The sequence below is a fragment of the Oryctolagus cuniculus genome, chromosome X (genome assembly GCF_964237555.1).
Source record: "Oryctolagus cuniculus chromosome X, mOryCun1.1, whole genome shotgun sequence".
Taxonomy (NCBI): Eukaryota; Metazoa; Chordata; class Mammalia; order Lagomorpha; family Leporidae; genus Oryctolagus; species Oryctolagus cuniculus.
The window spans coordinates 38342638-38367555 of NC_091453.1; the positions used below are offsets into that span (position 1 = coordinate 38342638).

The 24918-nt window shown below is 39.4% G+C and overlaps 1 protein-coding gene across 6 annotated transcripts in view; it reads right to left on the reverse strand.

Moving 5' to 3' along the window:
• Positions 1–24918, reverse strand: part of WNK3 (WNK lysine deficient protein kinase 3) — a 172122-nt gene that overhangs the window by 92977 nt on the left and 54227 nt on the right. For 5 of the 6 annotated variants that reach the window (XM_051827130.2, XM_051827131.2, XM_008272663.4 and 2 more), the window contains exons 6-10: positions 19970–20058; positions 15406–15625; positions 7715–8009; positions 6682–6875; positions 6437–6586 (exon numbers count right to left, since the gene is read on the reverse strand). In XM_051827130.2, coding sequence (XP_051683090.1) covers positions 6437–6586; positions 6682–6875; positions 7715–8009; positions 15406–15625; positions 19970–20058 — 948 coding nt within the window. The remainder of the gene's footprint in view (positions 1–6436; positions 6587–6681; positions 6876–7714; positions 8010–15405; positions 15626–19969; positions 20059–24918) is intronic. The other variant, XM_051827133.2, reaches the window with a different exon arrangement.

The following is a 24918-nucleotide window of genomic DNA, read 5'->3' on the forward strand; positions in this document are numbered from 1 at the left end:
AACTATTCTGTATCTTGGAAATTTTTCAAATAAGATATCAGGGGGTATTAGGCAAGAAAAGTAACAACACATACAATCTTCCCACAGAAATTAATACCCCAATCCAAAATGCTTTGTGAAACACTGCATTCTAGGGACCAGTTCTGTGCCTCTGCCTACTGCACCGCCATCCCACATGGGTGCCAGTTCAAGTCCTGGCTGCTCCTCTTCCAATCCAGCTCTCTGCTACTGGCCTGGGAAAGCAGTGGAAGATGGCCCAAGTCCTTGGGCTCCTGCACCCACATGGGAGACCTGGAAGAAGCTCTTGGCTCCTGGCTTCAGATTGGCCCAATTCCCAGTGCTGTGGCCATTTAGGGAGTGATTTAGCAGATGGAAGACCCTTCTATCTGTTTCTCCCTCTCTCTGTAACTCTACCTCTCAAATAAATAAGTAAAGCCTTTAAAAACTATATATATCGCTATTTAAAAAAAAACACACTGTATTCTAGAGGCCAGAATTGTGGCACAGCAGGTTAAACCACTGCCTGTGATGTTGGCATGTCCTATGCGTGCTGGTTCAAGTCTCAGCTACTCCACTTCCAATCTAGCTCCTTGCTAATAAACACATCTGGGAAACCAACAAAAGAAGGCCAAATACTTGGGCCCAGTCACCCATATAGGAGATTCAGATGAAGCTCCTGGCTCTTAGCTCCAGCCAGGCCCAGCCCTGGCTGTTATGGCAATTTGGGGGAGTAAACCAGTGAATAGAAGGTGTATCACTGTCTGTCTTTCTCTAACTCTGCCTTTTAAATAAATAAACAAATCTTTAAAATAAAACCCCTGCTGTATTCTAAAGAAATAAATCCTGGAATAGTTGCCTCATCTGAAGAAACTTCAGCTGCAAAGATATTTAATATTTATTTAACCTTGCTCAGTTTGGTGAGGAGTCAGAATGTACATATCAGAATTCATTATAATCTATATTCTTCATGAAGAACTTTATAAAACATACAGTACTTAGAGTAACAGATATTTGGAATAGTAACATATCATCACTAGATAATAATTCTTAAAGTATGCCATACCTTTTATCTAAGAACCTCAAAGTGTTTTATTAGCCAAACTCAGTAAATTTAAAGTCTTTTGGAGATATTTGTATATGCAAAGAGCAAAAAATTAAAAAGAATAAACCAGTTTTCTTGCCTCTGCCTCCCCTTCATTAATCCAATCAAGTCTACACATTAACTAAATCTCACTGACGTCATTATAACATACCCTTTTTCTCCAATTCCAGCAGGGAAAATAATTATTTTACAAAAGGGCTGTATAGTGTAATGATTGAGTGTATAATCTCTGAAGCCAGACAGTCTAGGTCAAATGTTGTCTCTCCTGGCTCTCTTGTATGACATTAGGGAAGTTACTTAACAGTTCGGAGCTTCATTTTCTTCACCTATAAAACAGGGATGACAGGACTTCTTAGGCTTTGTGTAAGGATAGTACACATAATGCCTTTAGAATAGTATTTGACACATATAAATCAGTTGATAGGGACAGGTGTTTGGCCTAGAAGTCAGGACATCCTTGTCCCATACCAGGGTGCCTGGGTTCAATACCTGGCTTCCACTCCTGACTCCAACTTCCTGCTAATGCAGACCCTAGGAGGCAGTGGTGATGGCTCAAGTGATTAGGTTTCTGCCATCCACATGGGAGACCTGAATTGAGTGCCCAGTTCTCAGCTAAGTTCCTGGCCATGGACTGTTGCAGGCTTTTGGGGAGTGAACCAGCAGATGGGAATTCACTATTTTCTTTCTTTCTCTCTCAAATAATAAAAAAATATTAAAATAAAAAGAATCATTGGCTAGATTGAATTACTAACTCACAAAGGTAAATGTGTTATTATAAATGTAAAACAATAAGACAATAGGCTCCTAACATTTTAGCACTACAAGATCTTAGAAAACTATAGCAGCTTTCTTGCTGTTCTTCAAACATGCCAGACACACTCCTCCCTAAGGAACTCTGCACACATTATTCCTTCTACCTGGAACATAAATTGCTGACTCTCTCAGCTCCTTCAAGAGTTTGTTTAAAGGTCAACTCAATGGGACCTATCCTGACGGCTTTCTTTAAAACTGCAACCCACTTTCCTCCTTCATGTGTTCATTTTCACCAGAGCACCTTGTACCATATTATGTAACTTGCTTTTTATAATGGTTATTGGCAATCTTTCCCTTCAGACAACAAAACTCAATGACAAAAGGAATTTTTACATTTTGTTCACTGATATATCCCAAGTACGTGTTCAAATATTTTTGGATGTCATAATCTGGTCTAATCCCTTCACTTTACAGATGAGGAAACTTAGAAGAGATTTGAATCAAAGTCACCCAGTGAGTCAGGAAAAGAGCCAGGAACAGGGAGTATGACCTGCAGACAAGTGTTATTTCAACTATAGCTCATTATCTCCTTGACCCTTGAACATTACCAAAAAAATCAGGATCATCCACATTCTCCCCAGGAAGGTTTACCTTTGGAATTCTTGGCCTTGCAAATGCTGCTGTCTATGTTCTGAATGGCAGCAGAAGCCTTTATTGGAATGCTAAGTGTCAGGAGAGGAACAGAAGAACACGGCTGATTTGGAAGGGCAGAGTTTTGATAGAGGGTTTGTTGTTGTAATTGTGGTTCTGATGACCCAGAAACAGGTGCTAAGCTAGAAGATGGCTGCCCCTGTGGCTGGCCAGCAGACCGTTGCTGGATGCATGCTGGCTCGTGCTGTGCTGGATTTTCCTGTACGGGAAAAGTTTGACTGCTGTCTAATGCCTGAAACGCTTGCGGCTGCTCTAAAGGCTGTATTACACATGGTTGCTCCACTGCCGCAGACTTTAACTTTTCTTGCAAAGGAGGTATAATCAGGACCATGTTTGTAATGGTCTCTGGAATACCTGGTAATGGATGAACTCGGTTAGGTAGCTGTGAATCAAGTACCTGCTGCTTGAGAGCAACATGCTGGCTATACACAGACTGCTGTTGATTTCGGGGACCTTCTTGGGTAGACAACTGACAGGTTTTCTGTGCTTGTCTATGAGATGAATGAGTCATCTGCTGATGCTGAATGAAAGCTGAATGAGGAACCTGGCTTGGTGTTAGATGTGATTGGGAAAGCTGTGCTGAGAAATGTGGGGGATGGATCTGGGCCTGTGAAGAGGCCTGCTGAATGAAGGGCATCTGCCCAGGGAGTTGATATCCTCCCATTGCCCTCTGAGATGTAAGGCTAGTTGACAGGGCCTGAGCTTTTAGCTGCTGGTGTCCAAAACCGACAGCTGCTTGGGATGGAGCCACTGAAGGCTGGACATCAAAGGATCAGTAGAATATGTTTGTGTATCTAAAGTTGACAGTAAACACATCTTTTGTTCCAACATTAAAGTAGTACTACCTTGTGGTTGTGTTAAATAGGTTTGTTGCTCAGAAGTCCGTTTTACATAAGGTGGTGCAGAGTACAACTTCTGATCTGTAGAGTTTGTATGCTATCAGGAGGGTTATTGTGTAGACTTGTTGGGTCATAAAGGTTGTCTGTTCAGTTATTTGGATGGTGTAAGTAGTTTGTCCTGAATAAGAGACATGCTCAAGAGGCAGTGCCTAACAAGCAGGCTGTTCCATAGGTTGTACAGGGTAAGGTACAGGTTGTCCTGGCTGGTCAGGAAAAGGTGACCCAACTGGGGGTTGCAATACAAAAGTAGGCTGCCCTCGGGCTGGTGCCAAATAAGAGGGCTATACTGCAGGTGGGACTGGATAAGAAGTCTGCATAGAACAGGTTGGCTGTGATCCTGGTGGTTGTACAGTGCAAAGAGTATGCTCCAGGGCTGGCAATGAATAAACAGGCTATGCTGGAGCCTGGTTTGGGTGAGCTGGTTTGTTCCTGGGGATGTACCACAAAAGGCAGCTGCGCAGGAGCCTTGAATGGGAAAGGCAGTAGTTCTGCAGGTGGTCCTGGATAAGTGTGTTGAACAGAGTAAGATAGCCGTTCCAGGGGCTGAATCACACTTTCATTACCACCCTTTGGTTGCTGCTGACTTGCAAGAGCTTTAGACTCTCGCAGAGTACAATCCTGCTGACAGCTTTTCTGTGGTGATGCCATAGGCTTATGTTGTAAAATTTATGGCTGCTGCTGAACAGAGGCTTGCAAATAAGGCTCCTTCAAATGCACAGTCTGGCTTTGTGGCATTGAAGAACCTGGAGTTATAGACTCCTGATGTACCAGTGGATATGGCTGTGACACCACATGCCCCACCATTGGAATTAGAAGGGAGCTGAGCTGCACTGTCAGCATTTTGTGCACTGCTCATATTTTGGGCAGAAGAATGATTTGACAAAGCTTGAGGGTGATCAACCAGTAAGAAACTAGAAGTCTGATTGGCATCTGGTGCTTTGGTTAATGCCTGATTCCCATTTCTAGGGCCAGGCTCAAGTTGAAGACCAACAGTTGGATACTGGAAAGTCATTCGTGAAGCAGGCAATGTCTGAAGACAAAGTGCAGAAAGGATTGGCTGTGGAACTCCAGTAACTGGCAAGTCTAAAGTCATGTGTTGGGCTGAAGTCTGTCCATCTGTTCCAAAGGCCAGTTGTAGTTCCTGATGCTGGTGCAAGGAAAATTCAAATTATAAATGCATATACCATGCCCATTTTCATGGGACTGTCCCAGACAGACTGCTAGATATAATAATGCTATGTTGGGTATGTTCTAAAAATTTCAGCAAGTTATCAAAAAGGTGCTAGGTATAGCATTCATTCCATAAAAATCCTAATGCCAGCTGTAAATGCTAAGTGAACATACTAAGGGGCTGACACTAGTTCCAGCAACATGCTCATGGTTTCTCATTTATTAGACTTACCACATAATTCATTCAAACCCAGGCAGAGATTCAGAGTAAATGGATCTGACACTTTCACACACCAGAGAATGGAAGTCCCAAGAGACAGCTCAAAGGAGTTCAATATCATAGCTAAAATGAATGTAGACACTATCTGAAGAAAAGAGGAGAGTTGGCTGAAATAAATACAGGTTGGCTGTAGTAATTCCTAGAGCTTGGGCCAATATACTCATAAAAAGAACTAAGGCATCAAAGTGCTTGCTGGTATGGCTTCTATATAGTAGGTGAGAAAGGCAGACTACAATAAAACAGTATCCACATGATATATGTATCTATAGAAAAAGATAAGCCCAGAGGCTCCATGGCAAAATATAAACAATAGGTTGTCCTTGGCTGGAGAGATAACAGGTGATCGTTACTTTCATCTTTATAACTTTATGGACTTTAAAGTAAGGAAATAACATTTTCATAATAATTTTTGAAAACATCCTTTTAAAATTTGGGGCACACATTAAAATACACATACCTGTATGCTTTTGTAGTTGAACTTAAGTTAAATTTAAGCATCCATTGAACATATTTTGAATTATAGGCTTAGAAAGAGACAAATCAGACCACAACACGAGTTCCTTTACAGATATGCACCCTCTATTTCATACACACTAGCCAAAACCCAGGCACCATCAACTATCTTAGACTGAATCCACCCCAAGCAGATTTTATATGCATTTGGCATTTATAAAGTACACATATGCTTTCTCCTTCCAGACCGCAAGGTCCCTGAAGGTAAGGATCATATTCTTCATATTCTCAGAAAATAGCAGTCATTAAAAGCTTGCTGATGAACTCTGACTAAATATCAAGCTCCTAAAAGAAATAGATGTATCAGCTGTTAACTACCAAAGAATGCCCAAGGGCTTAGACTATCTAGCTCCCAGAGGGAAGGTACATGCAGGGAATGGTGGAAGCAGAAGGAAAAAATAGGGTAATGGCAAAGAAAAACCCAACTATGTGTCCAGAGTCCATAACCTAGGGAACCAGCTATAGTCTCTTGATATATGAACTCAAAGACTGTTTACTCATTGTCACAAATGAGTAACATTCACCTTAATATCAGCCTGAAAGACAAAAACACATCTTGTTTCTCCTACAGAAATAAACATGAACCAAAACAAGTCAAGAATTTAGATGAACATGTTGAAAATTACGAAAGTCTATGAAATACTACTTGTAATTAACTACAACAGGCATCCCTCCACATTCAAACCAGGCTAGAAAAGTTCAATACAAAGAACAAACTATCATTACCAAGAGGAAGAGATCAGAGTCCTAAGTAAATCTTTTGTCTATACTCTGAGTTCTCAGTTTCTTCTCCAATTATACAAGCAGTGTCTCAATATTCTAGTTACATAATATTAGGCACATGCTCAACAGGAATGTCTTGGGTGAAGAAAAACAAACAAGTTTCAACTTACAGTGACCTTTATCTGAACTATGATGAATCGAAATAAGAGAATCTTTGCCCATCACAAAATTTAGGCAGTGTTGAAATTGTTTAAATGAATACAGAGCCTCTGTAATATGTCTTACCTTTACCTGTGAGACCTTCTGGACAGTTAATGGGGAAACTTGAGGCTGTGAAACAACTGTAGGTCCAAGGGCATGTACAGGCAAAACAGTGGACTGACCCTGAACCAAAGGCAAATTTGGGGATTGAGTCAGCTTTGGCTGCTTCTGCAACTGTTAAATAAGAAAAACTTAAGATTAAAGATAAATTCTTCCGTGTAAAGTAAATATACTGATTATATATTTTAACAGATGACAGTACACCTCACCCCTGAAATGTGCTGGTAATGTCCTGCTAGTTGTTGAGATGGATAAATTTGACTTGGAACATTTATTTCAGCTTGTGGGATGTTAGAACCCATTTGAGACGCCATCTTCTGGTTTGGGGAATAGGCTATACTGGGCTGACCCGGTGTATCTGAACGTGTAACTGATCCTGCTCCTGCCTCAGACAAATTGTCACCTATGACAAAGAAAATATACAACAGAAAGCTCAAATCATAATGTCCAAATTGTATAAATGATGGTAAGTAATGGTAAGTATTTTTTACTGTTTTTTTTACTCTGACAACCTGAAAAAATTAAAGTAGAATATGTACCTGCAGGGTTAATCAAAAAGCCATCATGTAAACTCTCTAATAAGCAATGAAATATTGACACTGAAGAATAATTGAAGTGTTCTTAGTAAAGCTAACCTAAAAGCAAAGAATTACATAAAAATCGACTTCATTTACTTACCCCTGAATAAGCTACACTTGCCCTTATGATTTCAGTAAAATATAAGTGTCATATTCTCTTTATTTTAGAATCTAGGTAAAAAGAATACTGCCTTTATAGAACAACTGGTTACTACTATGCAAGCATCATGTCCTTCTGGAGAAGAGAATGCACTACAGCAGAAAAATTAGAGGAACTGTGCAAATTTTATACTTAAATACAAAGATATTAAAATCTAGAAAATTCCTTCTTGAGGAATAAATTGTATTCTTTAGTTTCAAATTTTCTTTATTAAAGGATTTATGTTAGATTCTTAAAAATGTGAATAATGTTGTTTTACTTGTTCCCTGAACAAAACAACATGTTAGATTATAAGCCTTCTGCAAGAAGTATGCTGGACAAGACACTAACAGAATATTTTCTCAATCTGAAAATAAAGAAACTAGCTGACCTACTCAGGGGTTTTGTAATAGGCTCGTAAAGATGATAGATAAAAGAATGCTTTGAAAAACACCAAAGTGTTATTTAAAGATAAGGAAATATAATTGCACATTTGTTCGCTGTGACAAACTCTAACTGTGTTACCTGTAACAGAGGAGCAATGTTGCTGTGGCTTTCTTTGTAGAAGCTGTTGTCGAACATGCTGATCAACTTCAGTTTCTTCCCATTCAGCCCCAGTGTTCTGAGACGGAACAGGGGGCAAAGTTGTAGTCTTGTGCTGAGGGAACACATTCCCTTTAGACTTGCACTGGGAATCCCTTCGCTCTTCCAAACATCCAGCAGGTTTCTTCTCCCTCGTTTTCTTTATCAGGGTCACCCGGTCTCTAATGGATTTAGCAACAGCTTTGGAATCACTTTCATGGAAAAATCCAGACTTGACCTACAAGTGAAAACACAATAAGTGAACTATTTCTTAAACATGTAATATCTTATTTTATTAGCAGAGTTATTTATGTCCCCAAATCACAAATACCATTGAAAAACAGTTCATCTATTTCTATGTTCTTTCATAATCAAAGACATACATAAATGTCAGAGCATTTAATCAACATAAGAAAAGCAACAGTATTACAAAGTATAATTGAAAAAATTCTGGCATTACACACACACAAAAAACACACAATATATCAGTACATGCAGCTTTATCAGAGATAATATATGATTGCCATAAATTTTTGTAAAATATTAACAAGATTTCCTTATTCAACAACATTAAGTGTTCATAATGTGCTTAGTACTGGGCACCAAAGATATACAGGTGTCTGAATTTGATCTTTTATTCTGTATGAACACAGAACATGGTAGTTTAAGAAAGACACAAACTTATATACGAATGAAAAAGATATGAGCTGCTATCCTAAAGAAGCCTATGACCTTCTGGAGGAAATACAGGAAGTATCACAGAGGAAAGTAAATTTAGGCCTGACAAATGCACTAAATAGCGCTCTGGCCTCAGAATCAGCCCTTAAGACATTTGTTTCTAGCTAAAAAGTCCATGAGAGTTTCTCAGGCATGGACACCCAAGACACTGTGGCAAAAAATTGACCTAAATGAAAGATCTCTGCAAGTGAGATCCCAGCGGACAGAACGGTCCATCAAAGAAGGAGGTACCTTTCTCTGAAGGGAGGAGAGAACTTCCACTTTGATTATGGCCTTGTCTAAATAAGGTAGGAGTTTGTGAACTCAAGAGGCTTCCATTGCCTTGGCAGCTCATGACGAGCCTCGGGTGATTACTAACGTCATAAATAAGAGTGTCAATTGTTAAATCAACAACGGGAGTCACTGTGCACTTACTTCCCATGTAGGACCTCTGGCCTTAATGTGTTGTACTATGCGAATTAATGGTAAAACTAGTACTCAAATAGTACTTTACACTTTGTGTGTCTGTGTGGGTGCAATCTGTTGAAATCTTGACTTAGTATATACTAAGTTGATCTTTTGTATATAAGAATAATTAAAAATGAATCTTAATGAAGAACAGGATGGGAGAAGGAGTAGGAGATGGGATGGTTTGTGGGAGGGAGGGTGGTTATGGGGGGAAAATTCAAGAGTTGTACTTTTTTTTTCTTTTGACAGGCAGAGTGGACAGTGAGAGAGAGAGAGACAGAGAGAAAGGTCTTCCTTTTGCCGTTGGTTCACCCTCCAATGGCTGCTGCGGCCGGCGCACCGCACTGATCCAAAGCCAGGAGCCAGGTGCTTCTCCTGGTCTCCCATGCAGGTGCAGGGCCCAAGGACTTGGGCCATCCTCCACTGCACTCCCGGGCCACAGCAGAGAGCTGGCCTGGAAGAGGGGCAACCAGGACAGAATCCGGTGCCCCGACCGGGACTAGAACCCATGTGCCGGCGCCACAGGTGGAGGATTAGCCTAGTGAGCCGCAGCGCCAGCCTCAAGAGTTGTACTTTCAAAATTTATATTTATTAAATAAAAGTTTTCTTAAAAATAAATAAATATATAATAAATAAATTGAATGGAAAAAATTCTGACCTGAATTAAACACTAAAAATGGAATACATAGGTTATTGAGGAAGGCCAACATTCTGGTAGAGGAAAATATGCTCACAGCAAAGTACTACATGTTACTAAGCATTTGAAGACAGAAGAGGAAAGGTTCTGACTTGCATTCTCAGTAGACTAGGGTTGAGAAGCCAAGATGACTCAGGGAGGTAACATGGCATTTCATTCTCAGTCCTATAATCTGCATAGTTTTATGGATCTTAACTCTTGGTAATTTCACGATAGATCAAAGATGATTAAAATGTTTAACAAAGCATATATATTTAACTTTATTCCATCCCAAAACTCAAACACAAAAACTCCACCAAAATCCATAGTCCATGGATTTCTAAGTTCTAAACCAGCAAAGACAAGGAGAATAAGAGAAAAGTAGCACCCTGGAAAATAGAAAACAAATAGATAGGGGGCAGCATGGTGCGCAGTGGGTTAAGCTGTGGTCTGCAGCACCAGCATTCCATATGGGCATGGGTTCAAATACCAGCTGCTCCACTTCTGATCCAGCTCTCTGCTAATGTGCCTAGGAAAGCAGCAGAGGATGGCCTGAGTTCTTGGGCCCCTTTACCCACATGGGAGACCCATGGGAAACTCCTGGCTCCTGGCTTCAGCCTGGCCCAGCCTCAGCTGTTATAACCATTTGGGGAGTGAACCAGTGCATAGAAGATCTATTTCTCTGTCCTTTTCTCTCTGTAACTAAATGAATAAATAAATCTTTAAAAAAAGAAAACAAATAAATAATAACCAAACTAGTAGATGTGGGAAGTGTGAACCAGAGAAAGCTGAAAATCATTCTCTTTTATACTGAAAGATACTCATAAAGCATAGGAACTGGTAGCACTAGGTACTTTTAGAACTGAGGGTAAAGTCAAAAGAGATGGCTAAAACCCGGAAGACCAAATAAACAGGTTTTGAGGAAAAGTTACTTAGGCCTCCACATTCCACCCTCTATTCCACATTTTTGGGTAACTGCTTCTTCATTAACCCATAAGTCTGGATTTTTCTCTGGAGAGTGGAAAATAGAAGATCTCTGGACTATAGAACATGAAGTACAATTGAAGGTGTGGTTACCATGTTGAAAATGAGATTATTATATGACCAAATTCTGCTAGAGGTCAAACACAGCAATAGCCAGCTTTCTGCCCCACTGGTCTAGCAGAATATCAGTAACCAGACACTTACCCTCCAGGAAGAATATTAAAAGATGCTACTCTGGGGAATCTGACCAACTCAAAATGAGAGACTTATAAATACTAATATCAGAGATTCCCCAACTAATGGCTCACCCAGATACCCTAAGTAGAGATCAAAGTTAACAAGTCCTACACAAGCAATCTTACCGTCCAGTCTATGTGGTAGGCAAAATTATGGGCTCTCAAAGATGCCCCCTCCTAGTCCTCAAATCTGTGAATATAATATGATAATCACTCCCATGATTGTTTCTGCTATACAGCACAGTTAATCTTAATCTAAGAAGATTATGTAGGTAAACCTTTTACCAGCTGGTGACACTAGAAAGATATGACAGGCCATTGTTGGCCTTGAAGAAGGGGTAGGGGTGGAGCATGTGCAAGGCACTAAATTTGTGGTAAACTATTAAGCAGCAATAGAAAAGTAATACAATCTCCTATTAATCATGAGCAGAAAGTAAAGAATTATCAGGGACATGAGAAAAGCCTCTAACATGAAGACAGAACACAAAACCAACAAAGAAAATAAGTTAACTTGGAGGAGAGACTATGTAGGGAGGAAAAAGTAAAAAACATTAATTTACAAAGAGACCTGATAGTATCCCATCTATGAAAGAAAGAACAAGATACTTACTCTTAAAAAGGAAGGAAAACAGACACTTGAAAAGCAAAATATGATAGGAGAAATGAAAATTTCAATAGAAGGGTTAGAAAATAAAGTTGGTAATATCTGTCAGAAGAAAAGAATAAAATGACAAAGAGATGGAAAACAGAAAACAACATTGGAGAACCAGTTCAAGAGGCCCAATATCCAGGTAAAAGCAGTTCCAGGGAGAGAAAACAAAGGATAAGAAATTATCAACAAAATACTTCAAGAAATTTCCCAGAAACCAAAGTATATTGGCTTACAGATTAAAAGGGTACAACATTGTAAATGAAAACATATCCAAATCAAGATACATCACTGTGAAATATCAGAAAACTGAGCAGAGAGAGAAGAAATTACAAACATGTACAGAGGGGGAAACATGGGTCACATGCAAATAATCAGGAATCAGAACAGCTTTGGACTTCTGAACATCAATATTAAAAGCTATGACTCTAAATTTTTAAAAATTGCCAACCTAAAATGCCTTACAGCCAAACAATCAATGAAACATGAAGATAAAAATGGGCCTCTTCAAATACGCCAGTCTCTAAGAAGGTACCTCCCATGTACCCTTTCGTAAGAGGTGAGCATTTGGCTATATGGCTAAGACACCACTTGGCATGCCCATATCACATACTGGAGTGCCTGGGTGTAAGTCCCAGCTCCCCTCCCAATTCTAGTTTCCTGCTAATGCACATCTTGGGAGGCAGCAAATGATGGCTCAAGTAGTTAGGTCCCTGCCAATCCAGTGGGAGACCAGAACTGAACTTTTAGCTCCTGGCTTTGGCCTGGCCTAGCCCCAGCTGTTGCGGGATGGCCTTTGGGAGAGTGAACCAGAGGACTGAAGTGCTTGCTTGCTTGCTTGCTCGCTCGCTCTGTGTGTGTGTGTGTGTGTGTGTGTGTGTGTGTTCGTGCCTGTCTTTCTCTCTACCTTTCCGTGTGTGTGTTATGTGTGTGTGTGTGATATGTGTGTGTGTGTCTGTCTCTCTACCTTTCCGAAAAATAAAAACAATTTTTAAAAAGAAGCTGGTGTTGGAGCCAGTGCTGTGGTATAGCAGGTAAAGCTGCCACCTACAGTGCCAGCATCCCATATGGGCACCAGTTAGAGTCCTGGCTGCTCCACTTCTGATCCAGCTCTCTGCTGTGGCCTGGAAAAGCAGTGGAACATAGCCCAAGTGCTTGGGCCCCTGCACCCACATGGGAGACCTGGAGGAAGCTCCTGGCTTCTGGCATTGGAACAGCATAGCTCCGGCCGTTGCGGTCATTTGTGGAGTGAACCAGCAGATGGAAATAGATAGATAGATAGATAGATAGATAGATAGATAGATCTCTCTCTCTCTCTCTCTCTCTCTCTGCCTCTCCTTCTCTCTCTGTGTAACTCTGACTTTCAAATAAATAAATCTTTAAAAAAAAAAAGAAGCTGGTGCTGTGGCACAGTGGGTTAAGCTGTCCCCTATGATACCAGCAACTCATACAAACACTTGTTTTGAGTCCTGGCTGCTCCACTTCCAATCCAGCTCCCTACTAATGCACCTGGGAAAGCAGTGGAAGGTGGCCCAAGTACTTGGGCCCCCACCACCCATGTGGGAAACCTGGACGGAGTTCCAGGCTCCTAGCTTTGTCCTGGCCCAGCCCTGGCAGTTGTGGCCATTTAGGGAGTGAACCTGTGGATGGAAGCTATCTCTCTCTCTTGTTCTCTGTCTCTCCCTCTCTCTGTAACTCTTTTTCTTTTTAAAGATTTATCTTATTTTATTTATATGAAAGACAGAGTTACAGAGAGAGGGAGAGACAGAGAGAGAGGTCTTCCATCCGCTGGTTCACTCCCCAGATGGCCGCAACAGCTGGAGCTGCACCAATCAGAAGCCAGAAGCCAGGAGCTTATTCGGGGTCTCCCATGCGGGTGCAGGGGCCCAAGCATTTGGGCCATATTCCACTGCTTTCCCAGGCCACAGCAGAGAGCTGCATCAGAAGAGGAGCAGTCGGGCCTCGAACCAGCGCCCATATGGGATGCTGGCGCTTCAAGCCAGGGCTTTAACTTGCTGAGACACAGTGCCAGCCCCTGTAACTCTTAATATATATATATTAAAAAAAAACTAATAGAGGAAGTATGACATTAAAACAACACGACAAGACATGAAAGAGAAATATAGGAAGTTCAGGAAAAACAAAGTCCAGTACAGGACTGAAACAAAGAAAATTCAAGGAAGATAGTAAAGGGAAATACCACAATGACAGTTGTGTACCAAATGTCCAAGGTAATCATTCCAGATTAGAACAGTGACTAGTAAAAAAAAAAATAAAAAAAAATAAAAGAAGAACAGTGACTAGTAAAACAAACTGGTTAAGGGCTACTATCTTCAAGATACTCATTATCATTGTCTCATCCTTCTTTTTAACCAGAGGCCAGAGTGCCCAGGTGGGCCTGGCTCAGACCGTCTGTCCTGGGCTGGTATTGACCATGAGCTGCTGCAGCTCCCACAGGCCCCTCCTGCAAGTGCTGCCGCTGCCTGGAGCAGGTGTGCACTGGCCTCTCACCCCCACTAGTTACCTACTGGAATTTACTACTAAGAGTGAGAGGTCATGGGGAGATTAGAAGTGGAAATGTCAGAGGGACCCACTCCCCCATCAAAGCAATGGTGACCGGACAAGAAATTTCTGACCCACTGCCCATACTGTGCTGCGTTAGGGTTTATTTTTCTGGACTCACTCATGACCTGACTGTCTTGACTTCCCCAGAAGTGGATCCTGTAAACTCTTAGGGAAGCTCAGCCAGATGATGACCAACAGACTCTTTTCAACTTAATCCTCTCCTAGGACTCTTCACCTAATTGGACCAATACCACTAATATAGGCAAGGAAGTAAGAGTAGCAAGGAAAAGCTGAAGTTTTCCAACCCTGCAGCCCTGCCTGCTACAGCCCAGGCCACTATAGCTCTACCTGCCCTTCAGCCAAATTCTCCCCTTCTATATACCATCCCGAAACTCTACTCCATGTACCACCCAAACCCACATTTCTAAGCATTGCCCAAACCCCCATTTCTGTGCACTGTTAAACCTCCTCCCTTCTATAAAGCAGAAAATCATAACTTCTATGGTTTTGGCAATTAGAACTGGCATCCACTAAAATTATCCAATATGGCTGCATGCTGCATCCCTGTAACCATGAGTTCATTATAATATAATTATAATAAAGTTACTATGACTAACACTCCCAATCCCATCACACACATTATGCCATGACACTTCTAGGATTTCTAAAACAGGGCAAGAATATGTGTGATATGTATGGTACTCCAGCCCTGCCCTAAACTCCACCCCCATACCTCCAGATCATATGAAGGGACAGCCCAGAACCTTGTTAAGTGCAGTCCTTTCTTGAGCTTGCCTGCACTCATTTCTGAGTGTATATTTTCACATGGCAGGGAAATAAATAAGCTTCTCTGGTGACCTTGATCTACATCTTGTCCTTGAATTTCTTCTTGCAACAGAGAAAAGCTGGACCCCCAACACCTTACGACACTATTCTTTCAGTAACTAGCTAGGTGTTTGCTTGCCATTTAAGTTTTCAAAACAGAGCAATATATTATTCAGGTAAACTATAATGAAACAGCAAAGAATGAGTAACACAAAAGTCAAGGTAGATATTACCTACAGTGATAAAGGAGAGGGATATAACTGAGAGGGGCACTCAGGTGGCTTCCAAGGCATTGATAATATTCTCTTTCTTAACAAAGGTAGTATCTTATTATTAAAATTCATACTGTGGTGAGAAAATTTAATATACTCTGCTGTAGAGATACATTTCACAATAACAATGATTTTAAGGAATCATAAATGGAGAAAAAGAGAAAAGAAAGCAATGAGAAGGAGAAAGGATTGAAGGCTGATACCATAAGGAATAGGGGGATGGGGCAGCAGGGTTTACTTACCATTTCGTATGCTACTTCCTCTGGTGTATCTGTTTCTAAATTGAAACTAAATTCAATAGCTTCATTGTCTTTGTGTTTGCCTTTCAATTTTTTGGGGTCTTCAACCCAGAGTCTTAAAGCCAGGGATGAATTTGAACAATCATCTTCCTCTGCTAACTCCACCCTCAGTCCTGTATCCTCAGCAAAAAATGCGTGGTTTAGTAGGTCCCTGATAGACAACCTAACAAACAAAATGTATATCTTGTTATCAATTCTTCCAATAAGATGCAGATCCTTTAATTAGAAAAAATTAAGTATATCACATCAACCTTATTTTAAATTTTTCTATTAATTAAATCATTAATCTAGCTTGTTATAAAAACCAAATTTCATATCCAACTTATTACCAGAGACACAAAGAAAACCCAAATAACATGCACACATAGTGATCTTAATTAAAGATAAATTATTGGTTGGGCAATTGGAACAGTGTTTAAGACTCCACTTGGGACACATATAGCCCATACTGAAATGCCTAGGTTTAAAGCCCAGCTCTGCCTTCAATTCCAGCTTCCTGCTGATATGCCCCTGAAAGGCAGCAGAGGGCACACATGCCACCCACAGCCTAGCCCACCCCCGATTGTGGGCATTTAAGGAATGATACAGTAGATGGAAGATTTCTTGATATCTCTCTCTCTCCCTTCCTCTCTCTGCCCTTCAAATAACATAAAAATGAATTTTAAAAATTTAAAGACTATTACCATTAACACATCTATATATAAAAGTATGCCTAGAAAGAATTGTAGAAGTACTGTGGTACACGTTAGGTGAATAAATTAGCTTCCCTACGCCACTGGCTTAAATAGTTAAGGGTGAGCTAATAGATTCCAAGCAAAGGAAACAAAAAACTCTCCTAGGTATCTAACTCCAAAGTAAATTAGAAATTCAAACTTTTAGATGAAGGTTATAAATAGAAATTACTGACTCCATTAACAATGGAATAGTCTGTGTACTTCATTTGCCCCTTAGAGAATGCATGGGTGAAGCTAAATGTGGGTCAGCAACATCCAGTGGTTTGCTTCAAATACTGAACTCTAGTTTTAGGTCACAGTGTGTGTACACAGATATAACCATAGCATAGTATCAGGGATTAACCATCTTTGAAGAAAAATAAAGGATAGGGCTTAAAAGATTCTTTTATGGGGCCAGGGCTGTGGTGTAGAACTTTAAGCCTACGCCTGTAGTGTTGGCATCCTGTATGGGTGCTGCTTCAAATCCTGGCTGCTCCACTTCTGATCCAGCTCCCTGCTGATATGCCTGGGAAAGCAGTGGAAGATGGCCCAAGTACTTGGGCCCCCACACCTGTGTGGGAGACCTGGAAGAAGCTCCTGGCTCCTGGCTCCTGGCTTCAGCCTGGCCCAGCCTCAGCTGTTACAGCCATTTGTGGAGTGAACCAGGAGATGAAGATCTCTCTCTGTCTCTTTCTCTCCTTCTCTATCTCTGGCTTTCAAATAAATAAATAAATCTTTTTGAAAAAGGAGATTCTATTATAAACTAAGGCGATTTTATTGTTCTTTTACTAACTTTTAAAACAGGTACATAATATTTAATCTGTATTACAGGCCAGGGAGAGCTAACACTGATGTGAAGGTACTTCAAAAATTACTTCAAAATGCATAATCTTTTCATTACATTTTCTGTGAACTTTTTGAAGTGTCACTGTATACTTCATAATGTCCACTTGTACAGCCTTTCCTGAACTACTTAAAATAGAAAAAGCATACAACAACATAATTTTCTGTAAGTTGAGGATTTTCCACACTCTACATTTTTAGTAATCAAGAGACAGATACTTAACAACCTTAGAAAAATAACCTTGTTCAAGCTATTTTCAGGACTAAAGTGAGACATTTTGAAATAGTCCTCTGCTTCCTTATAAAAAATTTGTCTAAGCATTTTTACTGAACAATAATTACAAACAATAGAAGAAGACATAATTTATTACTCTGTTAGGTATATTTTTTATTCATTTGGTCATCAAAATTATATCTATTTTGAGGAACAACTAAGTAAATTGCTCAAGATCACACTGGTTAAATATGAGTTCAGATTTGAATCTTAGTCCAATGTTGAAGCCTGTGCTTTTTCCCGTACACTAATACGTCATAAATCCTTATGAAGATTCTAATGTTCTTGGATAACATATCATAATTAAAATGCTGTACAAACAACAACCAGAATCCAAACTGAAACAGCTACTTCAACATAACATTTTTTAGCTTATTTTGAAAAATGATGCCTAAACTCCTATAACTCAACAACAAAACTCAATTAAAATGAGCAAAGGACCTGCCTAGATACTTCTCCAAAGATATACAAATGATCACTAAACACATGAAAAAGTACTCTACATCATTAGTTAACAGGGAAATGCAAAATAAAACCATGAGGAAATACTACTTCACACCCATTAGGATGGCTATTATCAGAAAACGGAAACAAGTGTTTGTGAGGATGTTGAGTAATTAAAACTTCCCTACATTGCTGCTGGGAATGCAAAATGGTACAACTGCCATGGAAAATAACTGGCGGTTCTTCAAAAAGTCAAATAGGATTATCGTAAGATGTAGCAATTTCATTCCTAGGGCATACAAACATATATACATACACACGCACACACACATACAAGAATTGAAAGCAGGGACTCAAACACTTGTACATCAACATTTATGCAACACTATTCACAACACTGAAAAGACAGAAATAACCCAACAATCCATCTACAAATGGATACAAAATTTTGGCATGTATACATACAGTAGAATATTATTCAACCTCAAAATGGAAGGAAATTCTGATACATGCTATAACATGCATCAACCTAGAAAATGCTATGTGAAATAAAATAAATCAGACACAAAAGAACTAACATTGTTTGATTTCACTTATATTAGGAACTCAGGACAGGCAAATTCATAAAGATAGAAAATAGAACAGAGATCATCAGTGGCTGCAGGGGAAAAGAAATGGGGAGTTATTGCTTAATGTGTACAGGATTTCTGTTTGGGATAATGAAAAGTCCTGGAGGTGGGTAGTACAGATGATTATACAACAATGTGAAAGTAATTAATGCTACTGGATTATACACTTAAAAATGACTAAAATGGTGTGGGCATAGTGGCACAGCAGATTTAGCCACTGTGTGGGATACCCACATCCCATAGCAGAGTACCTGGGATTAAGTTCCACTTCTGCTTCAGATCCAGTGTCCAGCTAATGCATCTCAGTACTAGGGTTCCTGCTCTCCATGTGAGAGTCCTGGATAGAGTTCCTGGCTCCTGGCTTCAGCCTGACCCAGCCCCAGTTGTTACAGGCAATTGGGGAGTGAACGAGCAAACAGAAGACTTCTATGTGTTTCCCTCTCTCTGTTATTCTGCCTTTAAAATAACTAAATCTTTTTTAATAGCTAAAAATGGAAAATTTTATATGCATTTAATTATTTTTTAAAAGATTATTTATTTATTTGAAAGGCAAAGTTACAGAGAGAGAGGGGGAGAGAGAAAGAGAAATCTTCCATCAGCTGGTTCACTCCCCAAATGGCTGCAACAGCTGAGGCTGTGCCAGGCTGAAGCCAGGAGCCTGGAGCTTCTTCCAGGTTACCCACATAGGTGGCAGGGGCCCAAGGACTTGGGCCATCTTCTGCCGCTTTCCCAGGCACATTAGCAAGGAATTGGATCAGAAGTGGAGCAGCCAGTTCTCGAACTGGCACCCACATGGGATGCCAGTATCACAGGCATCAGCTTAACCACTATGCTGTAATGCCAGCCCCATCTTATGTGTATTTAACCACAACTGAAACAGAGATGCCTAGAGACAGCCTGTTTGTACAAACACTAAGAATGTTCTGTAATAAAAATATAATTAAACAGGCCTTACCTTAGTAGATTTAAATATTCTCAGATGTGCAACTAAACCTAGATAGAAAACTAATAAAAATGGGGAGGGTCAATGAAATGCTGGTGGAAATAATTTCTATAAAGGATATATCCCTTCATTAATCATCAATAAGAAGGTAAAAATCAAAAGATGACCCCACTAATTTAATCTATCAGTTTTCCAAGGCTCAAATTAAAATGAATCAAAAGCTAAAACTAAAAAGAATTGTCCACAAGAAAAACACAAATTGTGACACTAATAAATCTAGAATACTTGAACAAAAGTATCCATATTAGCTTTACCATTGTCATAATATAAGGATGCATGATTAAATAAAAATATCTGTCTACTCTCAACTATTAGAAGTAGTGAAGGCCCGTTGAGCTGATGTCTAAAGGTGATGAAAGCTTGTCACAATGCATATACACATAAATATGACCCAAATGCCAGTTCAAAAAATATTCAGCACATGATATCAAAGTCTAAAAAGATAAACAACACACACTAATACATTTCACTCTACACAGTATGGTTTGGCTTCAACTCAAAAGTCAAATTTAACATGATTAAAAGGTGAGAAAATGACTACGTGCAAGAGAAGAGAAAAATACATCCATTAGTTATATCATTTCACCACATTTGCACCCACCTTTCAGATTTGTTTTGACGAATACATCCTTCAATGATTTCTTTTACTTCAGGATCAGTGACTTTATTAAAGCTGGCTGGTTTTATGCCCTGGGAAAAGGAAAATGGTTTCTAATTACAAATTAAGCAATTGGAAGTCCAAGTCAACATGACATTTGTTAAACACTATTTTTATTACTAAATCATATTTAAGTTTTAAATAAGATAAACATGTATTTATACATTTAAATAACTTCTGACAAGGATTTTGTCATAGTTCTACAAATAAACAGTGAAAAATCAGAAATAATCTAAATTTCCACTAACACAGGCAAAGTTACACACATTTTAAAAACATGAAGGGGCTTCAAAAAGTTCATGGAAGAGGTAGGTGTTAGTGGTTAAGATGCTCCTTGGGGAGTCCATAGCCCAGCTTCTTACTAATGTGCCCCCTCAGAGGTAGCAGGTAATAGCACACGTATTTGGATACCTGCCACTACATGAGAGACCTAGACTGAGTTCTCAGGTCCTGGCTTTGGTCCAGCCCAGCCCTAGCTGTTGCAGGCATTTGGGGAGTAAACAAGAGGATGGGAGCTCTCTGTCCCTCTGCCTCTCAAATAAATAATTAACTTGTTAAAGTTCATGGCAAAATAGAATATAAAAATAATACAAATTTTCCACAAACTTTTTAAGCTCCCTCATGTATTTATGTCTATGTGTGTGTACAGATATATATATATATATATATATTTTTTTTTTTTTTATTTTTGACAGGCAGATTGGACAGAGAGAGAGAGAGAGACAGAGAGAAAGGTCTTCCTTTACCATTGGTTCACCCTCCAATGGCCGCTGCAGCTGGCGCACCGTGCTGATCCGAAGCCAGGAGCCAGGTGCTTCTCCTGGTCTCCCATACGGGTGCAGCGCCCAAGCACTTGGGCCATCCTCCGCTGCACTCCCGGGCCACAGCAGAGAGCTGGCCTGGAAGAGGGGCAACCGGGACAGAATCCGGCGCCCCGACTGGGACTAGAACTCGGTGTGCCGGTGCCACAAGGCGGAGGATTAGCCTAGTGAGCTGCGGCGCCGGTCCAGATATATATTTCATAATATCATATAGAAACTAAAAATATTCTCAAAATAATAACACAGAAAATTCTTATAATATTAAATAGGGAAATAATGTAGGATCCTTAATTATATACACAACATAATCCCAATTTGCAAAATAGAATAAACAAGTATTTTTAGGAATAAAAAAATGAAGGTTATTAAAAACACCTTTTGAAAATGCTAAGGGCTTCCCTATTTCAAGTATTCCAAATCAATGTATTTCAAAGCTTTTTAGAATAACTAGAAGCAATCAATAATTAGTATACATGCATTGTGAAAATATAAACACATACATGAAAAAATTTGAGAAATCTATTCATTTTTACCCTGAAGAAATACTAAGATATTGAGAGAACTTACCTTAAGCTTATTATCAGGCTCCAGGAATTCAATAACAAATGATATCCAGACAATTCAAAACATTCCTATTATAACTGTTTTAGCTGCCTAAATCTGCTTATTTGATATTCTATTACCTTATATTTGAGCTTTAAATTTTACAAAAATAATGTAAGATCACTGAAATCATTTGACAAAAAATTCCAAATGTGGATAGAAGCAGAAATATAATTATCGAAGATATACTGCTAGTCCTGTCAAATTACCTCACAAGATACAGAATCAGGAAGCTCAGTACCATATACTAGATGAGTCTGGTGACACTAAAGAGTTAATTTGGACCCCAAATTCAAGCAGCATAAAAATAGATGGCAGTCTGAATTGTGATACAGTGTTTTTTGGTGACTTTAATATAATAAAGTCACTATTTAAAAGCTGTAGTTATTATATTTAAAAAAAACCTCCTAGATCTTTTCCACTTTCTCTTACCCATTTCCCAGCCCTGGTAAATATTGCCTTTCTCTGCTACTAAGTGAAAATAGTTGGGGAGCTATAACTTACAAAGTCAAATACAAAATGCATATTTATTTATGGTCCTCCAAAATACGGGCCAGGGATAGGCATTTGGCACAGTGTTTGAAATGATGTTTGGGGAACAAGCAGCTGCTGGGAATGCCCACATGCCATACTGGAATTCCCACTGGCTACTCCACACTTATGATCCAGCTTCCTGCTGATGTATCTGGGAGGCAACAGATGATAGCCCAAGGACCTGGGTTCCTGCCACCCAAATGGGAGACCCAGATGGAGCTCCTGGCTCCTGGCTTTGACCTGGCCTAGCCCTGGGTGTTGTGGGCATTTGGGGAATAAAATAGCTGATGAAAAAGATCTCTCTCTCTCCCTCTGTACCTCCCTCTCCCTGTCTCTATGACTTTCAAATACATAAATAAGTCTTTTTTAAAAAGTAAGAAAAATATGACAATAGGGATGCCTGCATCCCATATCTGAGTACCTGGGTTTGAGTTCCAGCTCTGTTCCTGATTCCTGCTTTCTGTTAATGAAACCCCTGAGAGATCAGTGGGTGATAGCCTAAGTACTTGGGTCCCTGCCATTCATGGGTGAGGATAGAAATGAGGTCCAGATTCCTAGCTTTGTCTTGACCCTGCCCCAGCTATTGCAGGCATTTGGGGAATGAACCAGCAGATGGAAGGAAGATCTCTGTTTTTTAAGTAGCGAAAAACTAATACACAAAAATTTAAAGCATGTGGATAACTAAGTAAAAAGAAAGATGGACCAAAAAAATTAAGCTCTATTTTTCTGAATTCTTATAGGAATTTTCAAGCTTAAAAGTAGAATACTATGAGTATAATGAAGTCCTGTATAAGTATCATCAGCTTCAACGAAAGCCAACATTTTGCCAACCTTGTTTTAGCTGTCTGTCCCAATACCTTTCATGTCCTGGAATATTTCAAAGCAAATCTCAGGCACTATATCATTTCATCCATAAAATTTTCAGTTTATATTTCTAATATATAAGGTCCTTTAAAAAGGCATGTCATATCTCCTTTAAAACAATCATCAATAATTCCTTAATATCATCTAAAACTCGGTCCATGCTCAAATCTTCAAAATTATCTAAACTTTTTATAGCTGATTTGCTCAAATCAGGATCCGAACAAATATGCATGGTACACTAAGCTGGCTTATACCAGCACATGAGAGTTATCACATTTTCAGGAATTTTACAAGCAAGCTGTTACAGTCATTTTTTTAAAAAAGCTAAATTATATAAACTTATAATTATAAGCATTATATTAAAAGCCATATAAAATAATTATTGAAAACATCACTCCTTTAACTAGCTTACATTTTACCATTATATACACTTTTGAGGTTGTAAGTATTTTATCTGTATGGTGGAAATACCACATAGTAAGTGCCACTGTACTTACTTCCCAGTACTGCTTTCAGTAGATCACGTTGGTAACCTGAAATCAGCCTTGAGAGGAACACTGACATCACAAAAAAGAAGCAAATACTAGAAATCAGAGCTTTTTGGCTTTCCAGAGAATCAGTTGTTGAACAGTTATTAGTGGGGCTGGCATTGTGGCATGGCAGGTTAAGCTGCTGCCTGTGATGCCAGCATCCCATATGGGTGCTAGTTCAAGTCCCAGTTGCTCCACTTCTGATTCAGCTCTCTGCTAGGGCCTGGAAAAGCAGCAGAGGATGGCAAAGGGCTTGAGTCCCTGCCACCTACATGGGAGATGCAGAAGAAGCTCCTGGCTCCTGGCTTCAGCCTGGCCCAACCCTAGCCATTGTGGCCATTTGGGGAGTGAACAAGTAGATGGAAGACTTCTCTGTCTCTTCCTCTCTCTGCCTTTCAAATAAATAAATAAATATGAAACAAAAAAAGTTACTAGTTCACCACTACCGATAAATCTCTTGTATTCTATAAGACCTCCTTCCCTTTTTCTTGGAACTGATTTGTAGGAGAAAAGAGGTCATTTGTTCTATAGAGTATACCATATTCTGGATTTTGGCCTTATTTCTTACCATTTTCTTAAACCTGTAGAGTCAGAGAGATTTCATGGTCAAAACTGACCATTATCAATAGTTGTGGAAAATTGGGCTAGTCACAACCTCTGATTCTCAGACTCATCAGCTGGAAACTGAAGACTGAACCTTTCTTGTAGGGATATAAAGATTAAACCATGTGGTATACAGCATGCATTAAGGAACTATACCCACACTGTACCCACTGTTAGAAGGACTACAATAAAAAAGATGAAAGATAAGAAGCATTGGCAAGTGTGTGTGTGGCAAAGGCAACCCTTGTATTTTGTTGGTGGGGATATAAATTAGTACCGACATTGTGAAAAAGGTATGGAATTTCCTTAAAATAAATAAAAACTGAACTACAACTGCAATCCCACTTCTGGGTATATATCTAAAGGAACTGTAATCAATATGTCAAACATAGCATATTAATAGTCAAGATATGCAAAGACCCTGAAGTGCATCAATGGATGAATAAAGGAAATGAAGTTATATATACATGATGGGATTTAACATTAAAAAAAGTCTGTCATTTGCAACACTAGGAATGAACCCAGAAGATATTATGCTAAGTGAAATAAGTCAGGCACAGAAAGACTGATATTGCATGATCTCACTTATGTGAGAAATATAAAAAGTCACATAGAAAGTAAAGAATAGATTGCTGTTTACCAGAGGCTGAGGACAAAGGAAAGAATTGAGAAGTTGTTGGTCAAAGGTACAAAGTTACAGTTAGAAGAAATAAGTTTTGAGATCTACTGCACAGCAGGATGACTATAGTGAATAATAATAATGTATCAGGTACTGCGAAATAACTTAGAAAGTAAATTTCAAAATGTCTCAACACAAAAAATGAAAAGCAAGATAATGGATATGGTAACTAGCTTGATTCAATCACTACACATTGTATGCATGCATCAAAACATCACATTATACACCATGAATGTATGCAATTATTATTCATCCATT